The 25,474-nt window shown below is 47.4% G+C and overlaps 1 protein-coding gene across 1 annotated transcript in view; it reads left to right on the top strand.

Moving 5' to 3' along the window:
• Positions 1-25,474, top strand: part of LOC116979239 (connector enhancer of kinase suppressor of ras 2-like) — a 355,767-nt gene that overhangs the window by 279,395 nt on the left and 50,898 nt on the right. Inside the window, exons 13-15 of the mRNA XM_033030831.1 lie at positions 2,698-2,732; positions 14,182-14,230; positions 23,527-23,575. Coding sequence (XP_032886722.1) covers positions 2,698-2,732; positions 14,182-14,230; positions 23,527-23,575 — 133 coding nt within the window. The remainder of the gene's footprint in view (positions 1-2,697; positions 2,733-14,181; positions 14,231-23,526; positions 23,576-25,474) is intronic.

The raw sequence follows: 25,474 nt of genomic DNA on the forward strand, positions 1-25,474 counted from the left end.
TGCCTGCTTTCTCCCCAGATTCCACTAGCCCCTAGAGCTCTATCTAACTCTCTTTTAAATCCATCCAGTGACTTGGCCTCCACTGCCCTCTGTGGCAGAAATTCCACAAATGCACAACTCTCTGGGTGAAAAAGTTTTTTCTCACCTCAGTCTTAAATGGCCTCCCCTTTATTCTAAGACTGTGGCCCCTGGTTCTGAACTCGGCCAACATTGGGAAAATTTTTCCTGCATCTAGCTTGTCCAGTCCTTTTATAATTGTATATGTTTCTATAAGAACCCCCTCATCCTTCTAAACTCCAGTGAATACAAGCCGAGTCTTTTCAATCTTTACTGTCCGATTCGCCTCTGCCACAGTGTGGACATGGCACTTGGTCTGTGGAACTGATGCTCTACAATGCTGAGCAAATGGGACCAGCCTAGATGGGGCATTTTGGTCGGCATGGCTGAGTTGGGCTGAGGGGGCTGTTTCCATGCTGTGTCTCTATGATGATGACTGGATGTTCTCATCAGAAGGTCACTGGTCATTGGAAGCTTCAGGATTCCTGGGCCATGTATCAGCGAGAATGAGTGAACGCATCCTTCCACAGAGCAAATGGAGGAATTGTAATTAAGTAAACCACTCCACTTGGTGAATGGGCCGTACTGCAGGACATCTTTGAGTCAAGGTCATTCCTTCTACATCCCCTACATCTGCTGTCATGATTCCTATTCTATCCTGCTCTCTGTATCTCCACCTTCGCACTTGTGTTTCACTCGATTGCATTTGTATAGTAATATCTGAAGTGATTGGATAGCATGCAAAACAAAGCGTTTCACTGTACCTCGGAACATGTTTAGTTTAACTTAGTTTAGAGATACAGGACAGGACCAGGCCCTTTGGCCCACCGAGTCCGCGCCGACCATCGACCCCCGCACACTAACGCTATCCAATACACTCTAGGGACAGGTTTGGGGGGAGACAAGAACCAGGGGCCACAGTTTAAGAATAAGGAGTAAACCATTTAGAACGGAGACGAGGGAACACTTTTTCTCACAGAGAGTGGTGAGTCTGTGGAATTCTCTGCCTCAGAGGGCAGTGGAGGCAGATTCTCTGGATGCTTTCAAGAGAGAGCTAGATAGGGCTCTTAAAGATAGCGGAGTCAGGGGATATGGGGAGAAGGCAGGAACGGGGTACTGATTGGGGATGATCAGCCATGATCACATTGAATGGCGGTGCTGGCTCGAAGGGCCGAATCGCCTCCTCCTGCACTTATTGTCTATTGTCTGTTGACAATTTACAACTATACAAAGCCAATTAATCCACAAACCCACACGTCTTTAGACTGTGGGAGGAAACAGGAGCACCCGGAGAAAAGCCACGCAGGTCACGGGGAGAACGTGACTCGGTACAGACAGCACCCGCAGTCAGGATTGAACCCGGGACTCTAACGGTGTTAGAAACATAGAAGCATAGATAATAGGTGCAGGAGTAGGCCATTCGGCCCTTCGAGCCTGCACCGCCATTCAATATGATCATGGCTGATCATCCAACTCAGTATCCTGTACCTGCCTTCTCTCCATACCCCCTGCTCCCTTTAGCCACAAGGGCCACATCTAACTCCCTCTTAAATATAGCCATTGAACTGGCCTCAACTACCTTCTGTGGCAGAGAGTTCCAGAGATTCACCACTCTCTGTGTGAAAAATGTTTTTCTCATCTTGGTCCTAAAAGATTTCCCCCTTATCCTTAAACTGTGACCCCTTGTTCTGGACATCCCCAACATCGGGAACAATCTTCCTGCATCTAGCCTGTCCAACCCCTTAAGAATTTTGTAAGTTTCTATAAGATCCCCCCTCAATCTCCTAAAATTCTAGCAAGTATAAGCCGAGTCTATCCAGTCTTTCTGCATATGAAAGTCCTGACATCCCAGGAATCAGTCTGGTGAACCTTCTCTGTACTCCCTTAGGCAGCGACTCCACCTCTGCGCCATCGTGCCGCCCTTAAACAATAATAATAAACCTCAATCTAAACTGTTGTCCTGGCGGTGGCAGTAGGCCGGTGTTGCCAGGGTGGGCCGGGCCTGGTGTTGCTGTCGATGTGCTCCACCGCTGCTCCAGCGATCCGTGTCGCCAGCTCTCGGTGCAACCATAAGTTATAAGTTAATGAGAGCAGAATTAGGACATTCAGCCCAGCAAGTCTACTCCGCCATTGAATCATGGCGGACCCATCTCTCCATCCCAAACCGCATTCTCCTGCCTCTCCTGACACCCGTACTAATCAAGAAAAACTCGTCATGAAATAGAGTTGAGGCTGTGGTGACCCACAAACTGAGCAACAAGGAACTGCAGATAATGGTTTACTAAAGAAGACTCAGAGTGCTGAGTAACTCAGCGGGTCAGGCAGCATCCCTTTCGGAGTTACTCCAGCACTCTGTGTTAAGACTGACTAACAATAGATGGAGCGTGTGAACAGTGATGTGGCCTGACAGCTCGCTGCATTGAGGTGTGGATGTGGCAGGCAGGTATTTCTCGGGTTACAGCTCGTTTCTCCTCTGTTGGTGCTGTTCTAACCTGCAGCGCTTTGTCAGCTGATGTTTCCGGAATGCCGGCGTGGTTCGGGATGAACGTTTCATGATGGGAAATGGGGACGGTTACATTCCTGGTAAAATCTTTTAACAGCTTTTTCTTTTCTCTCTCTTTCCATCTTTTGTTGTTGCAGCGAGCAGGGGATTCTATTGTTGGGGAGACAGACAGGTAAATCTTTCCCTTCCCTTATGCTTCTCCAGTTATGATTGATTGAAAGTGTATAAGAAGAATCGTTTTCACGCAAGCAGAGAGAGCATGTTAATGTGATCCAAAGTCAACTCAAACCAGGCTATTGTGGTCCGCCCTGCTTTGACGAATGCAATCAATCTGGCGTGCACAATCAAATAAGATCAAATAGAACAAGTTGTCCTGCAACGTTAGGCTGTGCACGCCATACGCAAGAAGAAGAAACCAGGCTATTTTAATGTCGAAACAAAGAACTGCAGAACTGCTGGTTTCTACGGATAACTCAGCGGGTCAGGCAGCATCTCTGGAGGAAAAGGATAATTGACGTTTCGGGTCGGGTACCTTTCTTCAGGTCCCGACCCGAAACGTCACCCGTTCATTTTCTTCAGAGATGCTGCCTGACCTGTTGAGTTACTCCAGCACTTTGTGTCCATCTTCAGACTATTTTAACGTTTATGCTTGCAAGTATTTTTTGAGTGAGTGAAGTGATATGACGCTGACTACAAGACAAATTGCTCTCCACGTGTATTAATTTGGGTCTTCAAGAATTTTTAGGCATTTATTGGTTTCGAGGGATAGAGACCTACAGCACGGGAACAGGCCCTTCAGTCCAACTTGTCCACACTGACCAACATGCCCCATCTAAGCTAGTCCACTTTGTCGGCATTTGCTCCATATCCCTCTAAACATCCCAAGGATGGAAAAATCAAACGCTAGAGAGCATTGTTTTAAGGTGAGAGGGGCAGAGTTTAAAGGAGATGTGCGGGGCAGGGTTTGTTCCACAGAGGGTGGTGGTCGAGGCAGAAACATTAGTGACATTTAAAGGATTTTTGGATAGACACATGTATAAGCAGGGAATGGAGGGATATCTGAAGAAGGGAACTGCAGATGCTGGTTTACACCAAAGATAGGCACAAAATGCTGAAGCAACTGAGTGGGACAGGCAGCATCACTGGGGAGAAGGAATGGGTGACGTTTTGGGTCGAGACCGTTCTTCAGGGAGGGGTATGTGCAGGCAGACGAGAGTTGGTCTTGACATCGTGTTCGGAACAGACAATGTTGAGTTTTTGAAGGTACAATAATGCTGGAGAAACTCAGCGGGTGCAGCAGCATCTATGGAGCGAAGGAAATAGGCAACGTTTCGGGCCGAAACCCTTCTTCAGACTGAGTTGAGTTTTTGAGTTTAGTTGAGTTTAGTTTATTGTCACGTGTACCGAGGTACAGTAAAAAGCTTTTTGCTGCTGGACATTGGGGGGCAGGGTGCAGTGGAGATGAACCTCTAACAGGGAAGGGATATCACCCCAGGGGGGGCACATGAGTGGCAAGGTGTCTATAGACAATAGACAATAGACAATAAGTGCAGGAGTAGGCCATTTGGCCCTTCGAGCCAGTACCGCCATTCAATGTGATCATGGCTGATCATCCCAAATCAGTACTCTTGACTCCGCTATTTTTAAGAGCCCTATCTAGCTCTCTCTTGAAAGCATCCAGAGAACCGGCTTCCACCGCCCCCTGAGGCAGAGAATTCCACGGACTCGCCACTCTCTGTGAGAAAAAGTGTTTCCTCGTCTCCGTTCTAAATGGCTTACTCCTTATTCTTAAACTGTGGCCCCTGGTTCTAGACTCCCCCAACATCAGGAACATGTTTCCTGCCTCTAGTGTGTCCAAGCCCTTAACAATCTTATATGTTTTAATGAGATGCCCTCTCATCCTTCTAAATTCCAGAGTGTACAAGCTCAGCCGCTCCGTTCTCTCAGCATATGACAGTCCCGCCATCCCGGGAATTAACCTTGTAAACCTACGCTGCACTCCCTCAATAGCAAGAATGTCCAAGAATGACCAAAACTGCACACAATACTCCAGGTGTGGTCTCACTAGGGCTCTGTACAACTGCAGAAGTTTAGTGTAAAGATAGGTGCAACACTATTGAATTAATGGACACTGAGAATATGTGAAGAGTTGGTGTTGGGATTTTATATTGTAAATATTTTTCAAGTCTGAATAAAGTTTATTTTTTGAATAAAGCAAGTGGGCCACATGGTTGGCAATGGCACATTGTGTAAAGGAAGGTATAAGATTGTGTGAAGTGACTCTCTCCTGAGTATGACATATTGAATGTCTGGTCACTGAGAATGTGTGACCACCTTTTGCCCAAGGTTTATTTTGTAGCTATTTCCAATTCTAAATAAAATGTATCTTCAAAATTTAAAAAAAAAAGCTGGTTCTAACCAGCAGGTAACTGGTTAGAACCCAACACCACACAAGAAAAAACAAAGATTTCAGGAAAGGCAATTTGGATCAAATAGCTGAAATGAACGTTGCAATATTCCCTCATCTTCATTGTGGGTTTGGAATGACAGGAATGATCGGGCGGCACGGTGGCACAGCGGCAGAGTTGCTGCCTCATGGCGCCAGAGAGACCCGGGTTCGATCCCCACTACGGGTGCTGTCTGTACGGAGTTTGTACCTTCTCCCTCTGACTTGCAATAGTTTCCTCCGACATCTTCGGTTTTCTCCCACGCCCCAAAAACGGTAAATTGGCTTGGTGTAAATGTAAAATTGTCCTTAGTGTGTGTAGGATGGTGTCAGCGTGCGGGGATCGCTGGTCGGCGCGGACTCGGTGGGCCGAAGGGTCTGTTTCTGTGCAGTCTCTGTAAACCAACGCCGTAAACATCGGCGCAGAAAATAACATCAGTCTCAGATGAGTTTGTTTTTTATTTGTACTTGACATCAGGCTCACTGATATTTCGCTCTTCACCTCACTCGTATGGCCAGGAGTCCACTTAGAGATCTTGCCATCTGACTAATACCAGTGCACAAGCTTCAGGGAGTTTGTGAAGAAGGACACAAAGTGCTGGAGTAACTCAGCGGGACAGGTATACATACATCTCTGGAGAACATGGACACGTGATCTTCCGGGTCGAGACCCTCCTTCAGACCGAGAGAGTTTGTGAACTCTGATGAGGGTTGTCTGGTGTCATGTAAAGACCCTCTGGGCTGGAATGCAATTGTGAAAAGGTTAATTTGGATCAAATATGACAGTGATTTTTCCCACATTGCTACAGCAGGCTTGGTCATGTGCTGTAACATGTTCACATGGATTTAAATTGCAAATTGTGCTCTGTTCACAGTCATGTCAAACCTCAGTGCCAGGTTTAACTGTTCCTTGTGTTGTGTGTGAGCTTATAGCATTACACCATGCTCCCCTGTAGCCAGGGAACTGTTTTACCCGTGGGAGCAGCATAAAATGAACCATAAACGACGCAGCTTAAGCAGAGTGCGGGTCCCTTAAGGATAAACAAAACATTCTATATCGTTTTTGGTTTAGTTTAGAGATACAGCGTGGAAACGGTGCCTTCAACCCACCGAGTCTGTGCCGACCAGCGATCACCCCGTACACCACCACTATCCAACACACTAGGGACAATTTACAATTCTTACTACAAACCTGCACGTCTTTGGAATCTGGGAGGAAACCGGAGCACCTGGGGAAAACCCACGCAGTCACAGGGAAGAACCTGCAAACTCCGTACAGACAGCACCGGTAGTCAGGATCGACCGGTAGTCAGGATCGAAACTGGGTCTCTGGCGCTGTGAGGCAGCAACTCTACCACTGCGCCACCGTGCTGCCCTACATCTGAAAGGTCTCATCCCAGCTTGGATGAAACTTCCAAAAATAGTTTAACAAACCCAAATTTTAACTTGTAGGTAAATCACAGAAGTATAGATGTTCTCCAGAGATGTCCTTTCACAACACGGATCTACAGGGAGACAGAGACCAAGTACATCGCTCCCTGAAAGTGGCAAAGCACGTAGACAGTATGGTAAAGAAAGCAGATGGAATGCTTGTGTGGCCCATTCAATGTAAGAGTCAGGAAGTCACGAGAAAGCTTAGGTTCAGCCACATCTGGAGTGCTGTGTGTAGAGAGAGGCCACCCCACTATGGGAAGGACATGGCCTCGATGGAGAGGGTGCAGAAGAAGTTTACAAGAACAATGCTTGGATTAGAAGGTGTTAGCTATGTAAGGTGAAAGACATTTTTGCCATAGAGGGAGTACAGAGAAGGTTCACCAGACTGATTCCTGGGATGGCAGGACTTTCATATGAAGAAAGACTGGATAGACTCGGCTTGTAGTCGCTAGAATTTAGAAGATTGAGGGGGGATCTTATAGAAACTTACAAAATTCTTAAGGGGTTGGACAGGCTAGATGCAGGAAGATTGTTCCCGATGTTGGGGAAGTCCAGAACAAGGGGTCACAGTTTAAGGATAAGAGGGAAGTCTTTTAGGACCGAGATGAGAAAATCATTTTTTACACAGAGAGTGGTGAATCTGTGGAATTCTCTGCCACAGAAGGTAGTTGAGGCCAGTTCATTGGCTGGATTTAAGAGGGAGTTAGATGTGGCCCTTGTGGCTAAAGGGATCAGGGGTATGGAGAGAAGGCAGGTATGGGATACTGAGTTGGATGATCAGCCATGATCATATTAAATGGCGGTGCAGGCTCGAAGGGCCGAATGGCCTACTCCTGCACCTATTTTCTATCTTTCTATCTTTCTATATGGGGAACTTGAACAAGCTTGGATTGTTTTCTCTGGAACGTCAGAGGTTGAGAGGAGTAGATAAGATTATGCAAGGCGTAGATATGGTAAATAGCTAGAATGTATTTTGTTCCAGGGTGGGAATGTCAAAGATCAGATGGAGTAACTTTAAGGTGAGAAGGTCAATATTTAAAATAAATGTGTGGGGCAAGTTTTTTATAGATAGAATGTAGAACAATGTTTGGAATGTTTGGTGGGTGCTTGGAATGCGCTGCCAGGGGGGACGTTGTAGTTTAGCTTAGCTCTTGAGTCCTGGTGATATCCCCGTAAATCCTCTCGACACTCTTTCCAGCACAGTAAGTTTCCTTTTATCACTCCGTTCGAAACCTTCATTATTTTAAACCCTGCTAAATCTCTTCCTAATCTTCCTCATGCTCAGTGAAAAAATACCTGTCTTTCATGGTCTTTCGACCAAATTCATTCCAGGAACCATTCTAATAAAAGATAGACACATGAAGCTGGAGTAACTCAGTGGGACAGGCAGCCTCTCTGGAGAGAAGGAATGGGTGACGTTCGGGTCTCGGTACCTTAGCCCTGCGATTAGCGTGAGGATCATATTGTCAAGTTATCAGGAAGCAACAATGTGAATACAAGTTATGACGAGCGGTGTGACTCAGGGATCGTACTGGGGCCATTGCTGTTTGTGGTTCATATCAATGATTTGGTTGAGAATGTGCAAGGCGTGATAACAAGATTGCAGATCACACTAAAGTGGGTGGTTTCGTACATGGTGAAGGTGGGTATCCAAAATGTTCAGCAGGATCTTGATCAGTTGGGCGTGTGGGCTGAGGAATGATTGATGGAGTTTAAAGAGGTAAGCGTGAGGTGTTGCATCGTGGGAAGTCAAACCAGGGCAGGATCTTCACAATGAATGGCTGGGCCAAGGGGAGTGTCGCAGAGCAGCGGGATCTAGGAATACAAATGTACAGTTCCATGAAAGTGGCATCACAAGTAGTTAAGGGCCTGCCCCACTTGGGCGATCTAATCCGCGAGTTCTGGCGAGTTTGCCCTCGACTCATACTCGCAGCATGGTCGACACAAGGTCGTAGGAGGTCTTCGTAACTCTCCTTCATACTCGAGAGTGGTCTCCGCGTACTCGAGGCCTCAGCTAGGTCGCGGCGGTTTTTTCAATATGTTAAAAAATGCCCGCGAGTAAAAAAAGGTCGCCATGGAAAAAATCAATACTTTTTTTACTCGTAGGTTTAGTCGTAGTAGGTCGTCATGTTAGTCGTAGGTAATCGAGGGTAGTCGAAGGTAGTCGTAGATAGTCTTCATCATAGTCAAAGGGAGGTCGAAGGAGATCGATGGAGGTCGTCTTCACTCTCCACTATTCGGTGACCAATTTTCCCGGTTAGTCGTAGCTGGTCGTAGCTGGTCGTAGCTAGTCGTAGCTGGTCGTAGCTGGTCGTAGCTAGTCGTAGCTAGTCGTAGCTAGTCGTAGCTAGTCGTAGCTAGTCGTAGCTAGTCGTAGCTGGTCTTCAACATAGTCGAAAGAGGTCTTCAACATGACATTTTTTCAAACTCTCCTAAACTCTTCTAAACTCACCAATTAGGTCGCCCAAGTGGGACAGCCCCTTTACGGTGGTAAGAGGACTTTTAAAACACTGGCCTTCATCAGACAAAGTTAGCTTATGGAAGTTGGGATACTATATTACAGTTGGGATGTTTTTGTTGCGTTTATGCAGAGGGTGGTGGGTGTATGGAACCAGCTGCCACAGGAGGCAGTTGAGGCAGGTACTAGGATATGAGCCAAACACAGGCAGGTGGGACTAGTGTAGATGGGGCATTTAGTTTGGCATGGGCAATTTGGGCCGATGGGCCTCTCTCCGTGCTGTTTGACTCCATGACGGAATCTGGATTACCGGCTGGTCAACATTTCTTTGGAACGATTCCTTTAATTAAAAAAATGTAACGAGGTTTTCCTGATCCTTCAGAATAACGTCAGAGCCTTCTCCAGGGCTGCTCCCAGGCTCTGGAACTCCCTCCCCCAACTGATCCGCAATTCCGTGTCCCTCACCATCTTCCAGTCCCGCCTCAAGACCCATCTCTTCACCTCTGCCTATCCTTAGCCCCACGTCCCCCTCCCTTTTCATCTGTGCATGAATTGCCTCATATTGTGTTTTGAATTGAATTCTGTCTTTAATTTGTGTACTAGTCATGTCTCTACTATTTATTTCATTCCCCTTACATGTTTTTCCTCTACCTGCTAAATTTTTGTAAGGTGTCCTTGAGACTCTTGAAAGGCGCCCATAAATAAAATTTATTATTATTATTATTAAAGTAGACAAAAATGCTGGAGAAACTCCACGGGTGAGGCAGCATCTATAGAGCGAAGGAATAGGTGATGTTTCGGGTCGAGACCCTTCTTCAGACTTCAGTCTGAAACGTCACCCATTCCTTCTCTCCAGAGATGCTGCCTGTCCCGCTGAGTTACTCCACCATGTTGTGTCTTTCTTCGATTTAAACCAGCACCTGCAGTTCCTTCCTACTTACACACTGTACGACTTTAGCTCATGCCAGAAGCAATTATAATTGGCGGTGTTTTATATGTACGACTGACTGCTGGAATTCACATGTAAGTTGAATATTTCACAACCCTGTATTTTTAACTACCCTGTCTGCAGTGGGATATCAATTTGTGATTCGTTACATATAAATGTGAAAACCTTACAATCCCATGTTAAAAAGAGACCTGGTTTATTCAGTCTCTTTCAAGCAGCGGATAGATTATAAAACAGACTAATTGGTGTAATATGCTCCCAAAATGCTGGCAAAAATCCCAGACTCAAATCGGAATCTGACTCATTCATTGACTCCCATAGACTCTGTAGTGTAATTGTGGCAAATTCATCACACAACTGAGATCCCTTGGGGTCAATAGATATTTTTAAGGCGTAGATTCACAGATTCTTGATTATTACGGGTGTCAGGGGTTACGGGGAGAAGGCAGGAGAGTGGGGTTGGGAGGGAGAGATAGATCAGCCATGATTGAATGACGGAGTGGACTTGATGGACCGAAAGGCCTAATTCTGCTCCGGGAACTTATGAACTGTTCTATACCTCAGCATGTCACCATGCAGAGTCTCATTGTATCACAGTAAGTTGCTATGGGGTAAGCCATTTAGAACAGAGACGAGGAAACACATTTTCTCACAGAGAGTGGTGAGTCTGTGGAATTCTCTGTCTCAGAGGGCGATGGAGGCGGGTTCTCTGGATGCTTTCAAGAGCGAGCTAGATAGGGCTCTTAAAAATAGCGGAGTCAGGCGATATGGGGAGAAGGCAGGAATGGGGTACTGATTGGGGATGATCAGCCATGATCACATTGAATGGCGGTGCTGGCTCGAAGGGCCGAATGGCCTGCTCCTGCACCTGTTGTCAATTGTCTATCGTCTATAATTAGGCTGTTCGGCCCATTAAGTCTACTCCTCCATTCAATCATGGCTGGTCTATCTCTCCCCTCCAACCCCATTCTCCTGCCTTCTCCCCGTAACCCCTGACACCTGTAATCGAGGTGGCTTCTCATGCACAACCTTACTTCACACACGAGACACTCAGATAACATGACCGGCGATCACTTGGAGCTGAGTTTGATTGTCTTCCTTGTGGGTCCTTTCCGTGGGATGGCTGAAGAGGGCGGCACGGTGGTGCAGCGGTAGAGTTGCTGCCTCACAGCGCTAGAGTCCAGGTTCCATCCAGACTACGGGCGCTGTCTGTACGGAGTTTGTGCATTCTCCCCGTGACCTGTGTGAGTTTTCTCCGGGATCTCCGGATTACTCCCACACGCCAAAGACGTGCGGATTTTTAGGCTAATTGACGGTATAATTGTATATTGTCCCTAGTGTGTGTAGGATAGTGTTAGTGTGCGGGGATCGCTGGTCGGCACGGGCTCGGTGGGCCGAAGGGCCTGTTTCCGTGCCGTTTCTATAAAATAAAGTATAAAAGCCGATCCAGGAGCCACGGTACGGCCCTCTGGGTGGATGCCTGAGAATGACACGGTGGCGAAGCTGGTAGTGCCACTACCTCACTGCACCAGAGACCAGGTTCCACCCTGACCTTGGTTGCTGTCTGTGTGGAGTTTGCACGTTGCCCCTGTGACCTCGCGGGTTTTCTCCAGATGCTCTGGTTTCCTCCCGCATCCCAAAGACATGTGGGTTTGTAGGCTGTAAATTGCCCCTGGTGTGTAGGGAATGGATTGGATAGTGGGATAACATAGAACGAGAGTGAACGGATGATGGATGGGCGGTGTGGTGGGCCTGTTTCCATGCTGTATCTCTAAACGAAACCAAACTAAACAAGAAGAGGTTTGGAACCGTGTGGTGCACGGACAGCCACCACACAATCGTTGGCAGACAGATCAAGGTCTGTGTCTATAGAGCAAAGAGGTCCTTCTGTAGTTGTACAGAGCCCTAGTGAGACCACACCTGGAGTATTGTGTGCAGTTTTGGTACCCTCATTTGAGGAAGGACATTCTTGCTATTGAGGGAGTGCAGCGTAGGTTCACGAGGTTAATTCCCGGGTTGGCGGGACTGTCATATGCTGAGAGAATGGAGCAGCTGGGCTTGTACACTCTGGAGTTTAGAAGGATGAGAGGCTATCTTATTGAAACATATAAGATTATTAAGGGCTTGGACACGCTAGAGGCAGGAAACATGTTCCCGATGTTGGGGGAGTCCAGAGCCAGGGGCCACAGATTAAGATTAAGGGGTAAACCATTTAGAACGGAGATGAGGAAGCACTTTTTCTCACAGACAGTGGTGAGTCTGTGGAATTCTCTGCCTCAGAGAGTGGTGGAGGCCGGTTCCCTGGATACTTTCACGAGAGAGCTAGATAGAGCTCTTAAAGATAGCGGAGTCAGGGGATATGGGGAAAAGGCAGGAACGGGGTACTGATTGTGGATGATCAGCCATGATCACATTGAATGGCGGTGCTGGCTCGAAGGGCTGAACGGCCTACTCCTGCACCTATTGTCTATTGTCTATTGTCTAATGCCGTGGACTCTACCACAGTTGGAGTCTCTCCCTCCTCCACCTTCTCAGCCCTGGTGGTCTTCACCCTCCGGTCGCCCACCTTTCTCCGCCCATTCCACCATTGAGGTATTGTTCTTGGGCCGCTGGTTGTCAGGGACCTCTGACTGGACCGGTCTGCCGTGGGTGACCCTGTCTGGGGCACGGCCCCTCACACAGCTGACCTCTCAGCATCTCAGCACGACTAGCATCTCCTCCACAATAGAGCAGCAATCCTCAGAGAAGCTGCACTTGTTGTGGGCACTAAACTCCGCAGATATCTGATTCCCCATGTGTGTTAGTGCTTCATGTGCACAAAATAACCAGGGGCAAGATTGCAAACTATAGAATCGTTGGATAGGTCCCAAATTTGATATATTTGTCTGCTTTCCAAAATGAAATCCTACAGCTTGGCACGGCTATATTTTAATTTTATGTGCAATTCCATTGCGATGACTTTCAAAACACTTTGGCCATAAATATGAAAGAAAATGTGCCCTTTTATTTCTCACGGACTTGACAAAATAAATAATAATGGGATTGTAAAGGAAGCCGGCTCCAGTAAAATCACGGCAGATGAAACATTTCTTCAAGTACAACCTCAGGGAATGTCGGACTGTGAGGAAGTTTATCAAACTCTGATGGCAAAGCTGAGACATATCTCTGATTGAGCAAGATCATACAATAAATAAATAATCATGGGCCTGAACAGTTCCACAAATCTGAATCGCACCTATTTTACATTTCCATCTCGCTTTCCATTTCAATCAGGATTCAGCATGAAATTAGATATTGATTTGCTTGATGTGCTTTTGTAATGGGTTTGAGGATAGTGCAATGTTTCATCATTCTGCCGCGTCAGACTGTCCTAATGCAGGCTAACCCGTCTATCGCTGCAAGTTGTGTCACCAGCATTGATTTCGACGTGAATTGTTTTCATCAGATTATCATCCCCCTTCTGTAGACGTGCTTGTGTGAGGCCCGGCGCCCAGCATTAGTGGACACTCATTACTGGAGTAACTCAGCGGGTCAGGCAGCAACCCTTCTCAACTTGGATTGGAGATGTTTGAGTTATAGACAATAGACAATAGGTGCAGGAGTAGGCCATTCGGGCCCTTCGAGCCAGCACCGCCATTCAATGTGATCATGGCTGATCATCCCCAGTCAGTACCCCGAAGGTACACAAAAATGCTGGAGAAACTCAGCGGGTGCAGCGGCATCTATGGAGCGAAGGAAATAGGCAACGTTTCGTCCCGAAACGTTGCCTATTTCCTTCGCTCCATAGATGCTGCTGCACCCGCTGAGTTTCTCCAGCATTTTTGTGTACCTTCGATTTTCCAGCATCTGCAGTTTCTTCTTAAACACAGTTCCCCGTTATGCTCAGTTCAGAGACCCTTCTTTGAACTCAAGAAACAGTCTAATGAATGGTCTGACCCAAAACGTCATGTATTCATGTGTAGGAAGGAACTGCAGATGCTGGTTTACACCGTAGTTCGATACAAAGTGCTGGAGTAACTCAGTGGGACAGGCAGCATCTCCGGAGCTGCTGTCTGACCCGCTGAGTTACTCCAGCGTTTTATGTCTATCTACCTCATGTTTTCATGTTCTCCAGAGATGCTGCATGACCCACTGGGTTACTCCAGCACTTTGTGCCTTTAGTTTAGGTTAAACAATTACCATTTCTTTGTGAACTAAGCCTGAAGTAGATGAATTCAGTGAAGCCATCAGGTCCGATTAAGTTAACAATGCTTTTCTTCAGCTAAAGCTGCATTGGGATGTGTTATACCCACCTGAAGTTTCTGCTCTAAAAGGGTCTGTTTGTCTATCCGCAGGTATGCAAGTGCTGGAATTGACAGGCAAGGTGGAACATCAATGAGGAAGGTGAGGCATGTGAAAGCTATTCCCTCTCTATCATCCATGACACTGAAATATCATTTCTGTACTCCTCACATCCGGGCTGCCTTGGGAATCTTTTTACTGCTTACAAATGTCAATAACAAGAGTTTGTTGGCAAATTAAACATCTATTCCCGCTGCCTTTTGAGGACAATGTTATTGCCACCATTAATGCTACATCTTTTATCCAAAGTCCCATCGAGTTGAGAGATTATTTTGTATTCTATAAATCTGATTGTGACTCTTTTTTTGAGCGGGGTGATGACTCGCTTAAATGTAACTTCTACTGATCCTTGAGTGGGGAAGGAACTGCAGATGCTGGTTTATAGACACAAAGTGCAGGAGTAACTCAGTGGGACAGGCAACATCTCTGGAGAAAATAGAGGGGTGGGTCCCTTGAGTTGGGATCTTTCTTCATTCTGAAGAAGTGTTTCGACTCGAAACGTCAGCTATTCCTTTTCTCCAGAGACGCTGCCTGACCCGCTGAGTTACTCCAGCGTTTTCTGTCTGTGTTCGGTTCCGAGATTGTTCTTGGCAATAACAAATTCCATAACGAATGCGAATACCAAGCTTTCAAGAGAGAGCTAGATAGGGCTCTTAAAAATAGCGGAGTCAGGGGGATATGGGGAGAAGGCAGGAACGGGGTACTGATTGGGGATGATCAGCCATGATAACATTGAATGGCAGTGCTGGCTTGAAGGGCCGAATGGCCTGCTCGTGCACCTATTGTCTATTGTAAGATTTGCGACATATTGTAAAAGTCCTTTCTCCTTGTAGAAGTCGCAGACTCAGCAACTTCCTCCCAATCATGGGAACTTGTTTAGATAATAAACTGTAATTAGTGTAGATTTAAACTAATGTTTTTAATCTTGCAAGAAGGAAACAAAGAGCGATAATTGCACGTTGCCACACTTCAGTTCCCTCAAACACGACAAAACATTGAAAGCTTCATTTGTTCTGTTGTCAAACATTGTAACAAATGCATGAGAGGCCTACACTTCCTTCTCTGCATGGGGAAACTCAACGGGTGACAAGTAATCTGGCAGTCAGGGCAACGGCATGGGCTCCAGGGCCTGAGCCACAGGGAGAGGTTAGGTAAGCTTCAGGGCGTTATTCCTTGGAGCGCCGGAGGATAAAGGGTGCTCGTTATGCCATCCGTGGGTACTCGGCGCTCGGAGCCTTGAGGAAGGAGGCAGGTTGGTGTGTAGAATGTACTGATCAGGTCTGAGAGGGGAATGGTTCAGAATGGTTTAGAGAGGAAAGGTGGCGCAGTGGTAGAGTTGCTGCCTTACAGCGCTTTCAGTGCCAGAGACCCAGGTTCGATCCCGACTATGGGCGCTGTTTGTACGGAATTTGTATGTTCTCCCCGCGAATGCGTGGATTTTCTCCAAGATCTTCGGTTTCCTCCCACACTCCAATGACGTACAGGTTTGTAGGTTAATTGGCTTGGATTTGTATACTTGGTACTAGTGTAAATTGTCCCGAGTGTGTGTAGGATAGTGTTAATGTGCAGGGATCGCTGGTCGGTGTGGACTCGGTGGGCCGAAGGGCCTGTTTCTGCGCTGTATCTCTGAACTAAACTAAACTAAACTAGTCCCACCTGCCTACGTTTGGCCCATATCCCTCTAAACCTGTCCTATCCATGTACCTGTCTAAATGTTTCTTAAACGTTGTGATAGTACCTGCCTCATTTGATTTAGATCTCAATGTAGCTCACACTAATTCCAAGCAACATACTTCCTGCAGGTTGTTAAAGAAAGAACTGCAGATGCTGGAACAATCGAAGGTAGACAAAAATAGCTGGAGAAACTCATCGGCCAGAAACGTCACCTATTCCTTCTCTCCATAGAAGCTGCCTCACCCGCTGAGTTTCTCCAGTATTTTTTGTCATACTTCCCGAAGATGCCCGGATTAGGGTGTACTAGCTATTGGAGGAGGTTAGACAGACTTGGGATGTTTTCTCTGGAATGGCAGATGCTGGTTTACACCAAAGATAGACACAAAATGCCGGAGTCAAGTCAAGTCACATTTATTTATATAGCACATTTAAAAAACAACTCTCGTTGGCCAAAGTGCTTTACGTTTGTTATAAGAATAGTATAAACAAACAAACTACATACTTATATACATATAGCCCTCGCTCATTGGACGTCAGGAAAAGCTTGGGAGTGTAGATAAGATTTTAGTCTTGACTTAAAGGAGTCGATGGAGGGGGCTGTTCTGATGGGAAGGGGGATGCTGCTGTTCCACAGTCTAGGGGCTGCAACCGCAAAGGCGCAGTCGCCCCTGAGCTTATGCCTAGACCGCGGGATATTCAGCAACCCCAAGTCGGCCGATCTGAGGGACCTGGAGGTGGAGTGGTGGGTGAGAAGACTTTTAATGTAGGAGGGGGCAAGCCCATTGAGGGCTTTGTAGACATAGAGGAGGGTCTTGAAATGTATACGGAACCGCACAGGGAGCCAGTAGAGAGAGGCCAGGATCGGGGTGATGTGGTCCTTTTTTCGGAGTGACTCAGCGGGACAGGCAGCATCTCTGGAGAAAAAGGATGGGTGACGTTTCGGGTTAGGACCCATCTACAGACTGTAAATAGTTTTCTGAATCTCACAACAGTTGAAGCCTTCAGTTGATTAATAAGCACACGTCTATTACAGGAGAAATGTCTCAAATACCCATCAAAAATAAACCTTTACAACCTTGAGATGGAGATGCAGATGAGCGTCCTGGAGTGACAGATGTTACTGTTTGAGAGGATTGTGAGAAAGTCTATCTCCAACAGAACGTTGATTATTTTACTGAACTCAGCCAAATTCCTCCAGTGCTGTGACCTTTACAGTGAAATATCTGCGGATGTGATCACCATAATACTTTAATTAACGTCTACCCTGTTCACAGACCTCAAAGGTGCTCAGCAACAGAGCCATCAAACAATCAGCGTGTCAGATTGTCTAATTTAAGACTAAATATCATTTGTGTATTTGAATGCCTTGATTTGCATCTTGCGGATAAAAGTGCCCATGCGAAGTAATGTGAAATATGAAGAATAAAGACATTTGGTGTTTCCTACAAATTAAATAAGAGTGATACATCAACACAAGAATGCCCCCCCCCCCCCCCCCCCCCCCTCCTCTCCCTCCCTCCCTCCCCCTCCGCCCACGATCTGTTAGAAAGGTCAAATCTCAAACGACACCTTCTACTTCTTCTCGTGTCAATCTTGTTACAAATGTTGGCCTCGCTGTCATCGTTCGTCCTGAAAAGGACGCAAGCTTCCGGCGACAATCAGTGGGAGCCATCACTTGTCGCAGCAGATGATGGTGGTAACAGAATTAGCTCAGGATACTTCCAGTTTCCAGCCCCGCGACCTGGACGCTTCTGCTATGGGGCCAACGTCACCTATCCATGTTCTCCACAGATGCTGCCTGACCCGCTGAGTTACTCCAGCACTCTGTGAAACGTCACCTATCCATGTTCTCCACAGATGCTGCCTGACCCGCTGAGTTACTCCAGCATTTCTGTAGAGGCTCAGCTCATTCTCCCTGCAACGCGCTCACAGCGTAAGCCTCCTAATGCATCTGTGTCAGAGAGAAATTGGTTCAGCTAAAGATTGAAGTCAAGATAAAGAATAACTGCACCAAGGTGACACATCTATCCACATTGATCAGAGCACCATCACACAAGTCGGCTCAGCTCCCGACCTTCCAAGAATGATAGCAGCGCTCGGCACTTAACCTGAATGGAACTGCTGATCCCTTTCTATAGTGTCCATGTGACTCTCTCCCTGTAGCTGATGCATTCAACAGGGCGCTCTGCAAACTCCTGTGTCAGGCTCCAACTTATCAGCACTTTGCACATTGCGTGCCCAGTACAATTACCATCTGTCCACTCAACCACCTCCCTGCACACATTAGGTCCGCTGCGCTAATCCCTTCACCGAGATAGCGGCTGGCGTGGTTCATCCCGCCAATACCTGCACGTGCGTTGCTTGGGATATTGAGACCAATTCAATCACAGAGAGACAAAGACACAAAGGTGGCACGGTGGAGCAGAGGTAGAGTCGCTGCCTCACAGCGCCAGAGACCCGGGTTCCATCCTGACTACGGGTGCTGTCTGTGCGGAGTTTGTACGTTCTCCCCGTGACCGCGTGGGTTTTCTCCGGGTGCTCCAGTTTCCTCCTACACTCGAAAGACGTACAGGTTTGCAGGTTAATTGGCTTGGTAGAATTGTAAATTGTCCCTGGTGTGTGTAGGGTAGTGAAAGTGGGCGGGGATCGCTGGATGGCCCGGACACAATGGGCCGAAGGGCCTGCTTCAGCACTGTATCGCTAAACTAAACTAAGTGCTGGAGTAACTGAGCGGGTCAGGCAGCATCTCTGGGGAACACGGATAGGTGACACTTTGGGTTGGGACCCTTCTTAAGGTTCGATACAAAGTGCTGGAGTAACTCAGTGGGTCATGCACTCTTTATTTTGGTAAACCAGCCTCTGCAGTTCCTTGTTTCGACAACTCAACCAGTGAATGTGATTTTTGGCATGTTAGATCGCGACTAATTCATTGCTGTGACAATCAAACCAGGTCTCATGGCCTGTAGTCCTCAATCTATATTGCCCAAATATTTATTGTGCTTACCTGCAAATGGAGCCATTTATTATATTATACTTGGGTGGGGGAGGGATGGAGGGAGAGGGAATGCCGGGGCTACCTGAAGTGAGATAAATCAATATTCATACCACTGGTCTGTAAGCTGCCCAAGCGAAATATAAGATGCTGTTCTTCCAATTTGCGTTTAGCCTCACTCTGACAATGGAGGAGACCTAGGACAGAAAGATCAGTGTGGGAATAGGAAAATAATTAAAGTGGCCAGCCAACGGGAGATCCGGTTGGTTCAGGTGGGCTGAGCGAAAATGTTCTGCGAAACGATCGCCCAGTCTGCGTTTGGTCTCGCCAATGTATGTGTCCACATCTTGAACAATGGATACAGTAGATGAGGTTGTAGGAGGTGCAAGTGAACCTCTGCCTAACTTGAAAAGACTGTCGGGGTCCCTGGACAGAGTGGAGGGAGGAGGTATAGCGGCAGGTGTTGTATCTTCTGCGGTTGCAGGGGAAGGTACCTGTGGCATGATCTGCTTGTGGCATAACGGCAGATCTTGCAAAGCCCCAGGCCCACTGGCTGCCTGCCCCATGGACCACTCTATTTCTTCAGTCTGGTACAGAATGCAAAGTTCTAGTTTTCGAGATGGAAACTTGACCTTCGGCCCACCGAGTCCACACTGACCATCGATCACCCATTCACACTAGTCCCCACTTTATCATCCACACCAAGAGCAATTTACAGAGGGCCAATTAATTTACAAACCCGCACGTCTTTGGGATGTGGGAGGAAACCGGTGCACCTGGAGGAAACCCACACGGTCACAGGGAGAACGTGCAAACTCCACACAGACAGCACCCATGGTCAGGATCGAACCTAAGTCTCTGGCCCTGTGAGGCAGCTGTTCTACTGTGAGGCAGTGGCCACTGTGCCATCCTTATCCTTGTCCATCCCAGCTAAACCTAAAAGCCCTGGCCCACGGTACGAGTTCATTCCAAGAATTCTCCCGAGTTTGCCCTGATTCGAACTCGGAGATTGACGGTAATGGCCACTCGTCGGTACTCGGGGCTCTCGTGGACATTTTTCATCATGTTGAAAAATCTTCACGAGTCTTCCCGAGCTTACCTGCCGTTAGCGAGTCTTCCCGAGTACCTGCCGTTAGCGTTACGAGCCGCTAAGAGACGTCCCCGAGCTCCGACGTACCCGCTACGTTCATTCTCCGTGCTTACCACGAGTTTGATTTTTTCTAAACTCGGGAGAGCTCTTGGAATGAACTCGTACTGTGGGACAGGGCCATTACAATACTGTGTTGTGCTCAAGCATTCCTACACTGACACTTGGTCCATGTCAGCCATCGATTTCCCTGGATGTTGTCAAGCTGGAAAGCCTGCAGCAAAGATTTACGAGGATGTTGCCAGGACATGAGGGCCTGAGTTTTTCGGGAGAGGTTGGGTAGACTGGGACTTTATTCCTTAGAGCATAGGAGGCTGAGGGTTGATCTTATAGAGGTGTATGAAAGCAGGAAATGCCAAGTGTTTTATTCAAAGTAGGGATAACACGAACCAGGGATATCAAGATCAGCTTCATGTGAGAGGGGGATTTAATAGGAACCTGAGAGACAACTGTTTCACACTGAGAGTGGTGGGAATATGGAATGAGGTAGTTGACACAGGTTCTGCAACAATACCTAAAAGAGAATTGGACAAGTACATGGATAGGGAATATTTAGAGGCATGTGCATCAAACCCGGGAGGTGGGACTAGCGTAGATGTGGCCTCTTGGTCGGCATGGGCGAGTTGGGCCGAAGGGCCTGGTTCCCTGCCGTATGACTCTATGACCCGGTGGCGCAGCGGTAGAGTTGCTGCCTTACAGTGAATGCAGCGCCGGAGACCCGGGTTCGATCCCGACTACGGGTGCTGTCTGTACGGAGTTTGTGCGTTCTTCCCGTGACCTGCGTGGGTTTTCTCCGAGATCTTCGGTTTCCTCCCACACTCCATAGACGTAAATGTTTGTAGGTTAATTGGCTTGGTAAATGTAAAAAATGTCTCTAACATGTGTAGGATAGACAATAGACAATAGACAATAGGTACAGGAGTAGGCCATTTGGCCCTTCGAGCCAGCACCGCCATTCAATGTGATCACGGCTGATCATCCCCAATCAGTACCCCGTTCCTGCCTTCTCCCCATATCCCCTGACTCCGCTATTATTAAGAGCCCTATCTAGCTCTCTCTTGAAAGCATCCAGAGAACCGGCCTCCACCGCCCTCTGAGGCAGAGAATTCCACAGACTCACCACTCTCTGTGAGAAAAAGTGTTTCCTCGTCTCCGTTCTAAATGGCTTACTCCTTATTCTTAAACTGTGTCCCCTGGTTCTGGACTCCCACAACATCGAGGAACATGTTTCCTGTCTCTAGCGTGTCCAAACCCTTAACAATCTTATATGTTTCAATGAGATAACCGCTCATCCTTCTAAACTCCAGAGTGTACAAGCCCAGCTGGTCCATACTCTCAGCATATGACAGTCCCGCCATCCCGGGAATTAACCTTGTAAACCTACGCTGCACTCCCTCAATAGCAAGAATATCCTTCCTCAAATTAGGGGACCAAAACTGCACACAATACTCCAGGTGTGGTCTCACTAAGGCACTGTATGACTTAGTGTTAGTGTGCGGTGATCGCTGGTCGGCACGGACCCAGTGGGCCAAAGGGCCTGTTTCTGTGCTGTATCTCTAAACTAAAACTAAACTAGACTCCACCTTGTTAATTCAAATGGCTCTTTAATTCCAGCTGAATAGAAGTGTATAAGCTCGCTAGACATTTCACATTCATAATCTTTAGCAGGAAAACCTAGCCCTGTGTCAAATCGATTCCTGCAAACAGAATCACAGATTACACGGTCTCTTTTTAGGAAAATGTAGCCCATCTCTCCTGGGTGATGAGTTATTCCCACTGACTCTTGTAGCGAGCAGGATTGGAGCCGGTCTGTGATCCTGTGCTGAATTACCAGCTGCTGTTGATGGGTTGGGGACGGCTGTAGAATTCGTGGAGTCCGGGGCAAGTCTGTACAATGCTTCTGGCTGGCACTCGTGTCTACTGGTTCACACGTCTAGACGCTCACCTGCGGGCCGGCAGGGAAACTAGTAACATCAGCAACTGCATCACTTTGACTGCTCACCACAGTGCATCTGAACCATTGGTTTGAATGCATGAGGTTAATACGATGGATGAACTATAGAACTTGATGTAAAGTGCGAGGCAGACTCGGCGACCATTTCACACAACACTTGCGCTTGGTCCGCCAAGGCCTGTTGGATCTTCCAGTTGCTATGTTCCCGATGTTGGGGGAGTCCAGAACCAGGGGCCAAGGAGTGGTGAGTCTGTGGAATTCTCTGCCTCAGAGGGCGGTGGAGGCAGGTTCTCTGGATGCTTTCAAGAGAGAGCTAGATAGGGCTCTTAAAGATAGAGGAGTCAGGGGATATGGGGAGAAGGCAGGAACGGGGTACTGATTGGGGATGATCAGCCATGATCACATTAAATGGCGATGCTGGCTTGAAGGGACTCCTGCACCTATTGTCTAGTGTCTATTTTCTATTGTCTATCCATTTAAACTCCCCTTCCCCTTCCCATTCCCATTCCGTCCTGGGCCTCCTCCATTGCCAGAGTGAGGCCACGAGCAAACTAGAGGAACAGCACCTCATCAGCACCAATTATATGAACATTGAATTCTCGCGCTGTGTCTCTAAACTAAAACTAAACTAGATTCTACCTTGTATTCTCCCATTTTAGATCACTAACCTACATCTAACCCCACTTTGTGACCTATTTATTTATTTATCTGTTTATTTACCCTCCTGGATTCACCTATTTTATCCCTTCCCTTTTCACCCGTCTCATTCCACCCATATTTCTTCTCCAGTTTCTCAACTCTCACCTCTTCTTTCCGTATCTCACATTGTCTGTCTTTTCATCTCTGGCCTTTGCCCAATCATCTGCCAGTGAACTTGTCCCCTCATCTACATCCACCTATCACTCACCAGGCTTTGTCCTGCCCTCACCTCTTTTCTAGCTTTCTTCCCCAACCCCCCTCCCCAAACCCCCTCCCCCCCCCCCCACACCCCCCCCCACCCCCACCCCCACCCCCACCCCCACCCCCACCCCCATCCCCACACCCACCCCCATCCCCACCCCCACCCCCACACGAATCCGTCCCAACTTGATACTTCACCCATCCACATTTAGTTTAGTTTGGAGATACATCATGGAAACAGGCCCTTCGGCCCACCAAGTCTGTGCCGACCAACGATCCCCACCTTGCACGAGCACTATCCTGCACATTGGAGACAAATTATAATTTTTACCAAAACCAATTAACCTACAAACCTGCACGTCTTTGGAAAGAAACTTAGAGCACACTGAGAAAACCAACGCGGTCACGGGGAGATGGTACAAACTGCGTTCAGACAGCGCCCGTAGTCAGGATCGAACCCGTGTCTCTGGCCCTGTGAGGCAGCAATGTGCGATGTTCTCCAGGGACGCTGCCTGACCCGCGGCATTACTCCAGCGCTTTGCTTCTTCTTGTTTTGCAATGTTTCTGTCACCAATTGTACGATAAATATCTGTTGTCGGTGTACAATATCTTCTGTATAAACCCATAACTGGGACCTGAAAATGTTTAATGATCTTGTTTATTTTTTGCAGTCTTTCCATTATGCCTCCCTGAGGTCGAAAACCAAGAAGAGACCTAAAGGTAAGAAGCCTGCAGATAAATTGGGTGAAATGATTGTAAGATGCAGGATGTTCATAAACCATGAACTGTTTCACTTTAAGTCGGCTTCATGAATCAAAGCACGAGTAACACAGCGATTATGTTATTGTCAATTATTAGTTCTAGCTAGTGCTTCCTTTATGTGCTGCTACAGAGGTACCTCTAAAGCATTACACGTCAGTATCTAATATCTCACCACGTGACATAGAAACATAGAAACATAGAAAATAGGTGCAGGAGTAGGTCATTCGGCCCTTTGAACCTGCACCGCCATTCAATATGATCATGGCTGATCATCCAACTCAGTATCCCATCCCTGCCTTCGCTCCATACCCCCTGATCCCTTTAACCACAAGGGCCACATCTAACTCCCTCTTAAATATAGCCAATGAACTGGCCTCAAATACCTTCTGTGGCAGAGAATTCCACAGATTCACCACTCTCTGTGTGAAAAATGTTTTTCTCATCTCAGTCCTAAAAGATTTCCCCCTTATCCTTAAACTATGACCCCTTGTTCTGGACTTACCCAACATCGGGAACAATCTTCCTGCATCTAGCCTGTCCAACCCCTTAAGAATTTTGTAAGTTTCTATAAAGTTTCTGTAAGTTTCCCCCTCAATCTTCTAAATTCTAGCGAGTACATGTATGTTTATTACACGTGTGTGCCAGCACAACGTTAAAAGCACTGGTTCAGTTGGAGTATTCAGACTTTAAAAGGACGAACACACTGATCACAGAACAGTACAGCACAGGAACAGGCCCTTCGGCCCACAATGTCTGTGCCGAACATGATGCCAAGACTGACTCTTTTTTTTCGGTGGCTGCCGGCATCATTGACTGACGTATCAGGTCACCGAAACATTCGTGACGTGACGTGGCATGCCGACGTATGATGCGCGGTGTTTTTTCAAGTGTCACAACATTATTTTTGTCGCCACTGGATTTTGAAATGTTCAAAATCTTTTGGTGACACTGATATGACGTCGGCAGTCGCCGAAAAAAAATCGCCAAGTGGGACAGGCCCTTCATCTGCCTGAACGTGATCCATATCCCTCCATTCCCTGCATATTCATGTGCCGATCCAAAAGCCTCTTAAATGCCACTGTCGTATCTGTCTCGACCACCACCCCCAGCACCGTGTTCCAGGCCCCCACCACCCTCTGCGGCCCACACATCTCCTTTAACCTTTGCCCCTCTCACCTTAAAGCCATGCCTTATAATATTGGATTTTTCCCACCCTGGGATAAAGGTTCTGGCTGTCTATCGTATCTGTGCCTAAATCTCATTACTTTATATACTTCAATCAGCTCTCCCCTCAACCTCCGACGTTCCGGAGATATATTAGATTGGCAGCGAAGATGATCAAATTGTGAGTGAAAAGACTACAAAAGCCAGGATTGTTCCCCCTGCATCAGAGGAAGCAGGAGGACATTGAATAAAAGTCGTCAACATTAACCGGCCCACATGACACGCGCACAAGATGACCAGGAACAGATTGCCGAATGAAGATAGATAGACACAAAGTGCTGGTGTAACTCAGCGGGTCAGGCAGCATCTCTGGAGAAAAAGGATGGGTGACGTTTTGGGTCACAAAACCTTCCTCAGACCCCACAGATGAGCACTAGGCCATTATCTCTTGGTCCATCTCTGATTTTATCTCTTCCAGCAGTCTGCCTGCCACAGCCTTATCGTACCCCAGCCCCGCACGGCCCAGTTTTATCTTCTCCCTACACAGATGGCAAGATGCTTGTGTTTAAGAAGGAACTGCAGATGCTGGAAAATCGAAGGTGGACAAAAGCGTAGGCTTGGCGATCGTTTCGCCGAACACCTCCGCTCGGTCCGCATTAACCAACCAGACCATTCCGGTGGCTCAGCACTTCA

This window comes from Amblyraja radiata, chromosome 12, assembly GCF_010909765.2.
Source record: "Amblyraja radiata isolate CabotCenter1 chromosome 12, sAmbRad1.1.pri, whole genome shotgun sequence".
NCBI lineage: Eukaryota > Metazoa > Chordata > Chondrichthyes > Rajiformes > Rajidae > Amblyraja > Amblyraja radiata.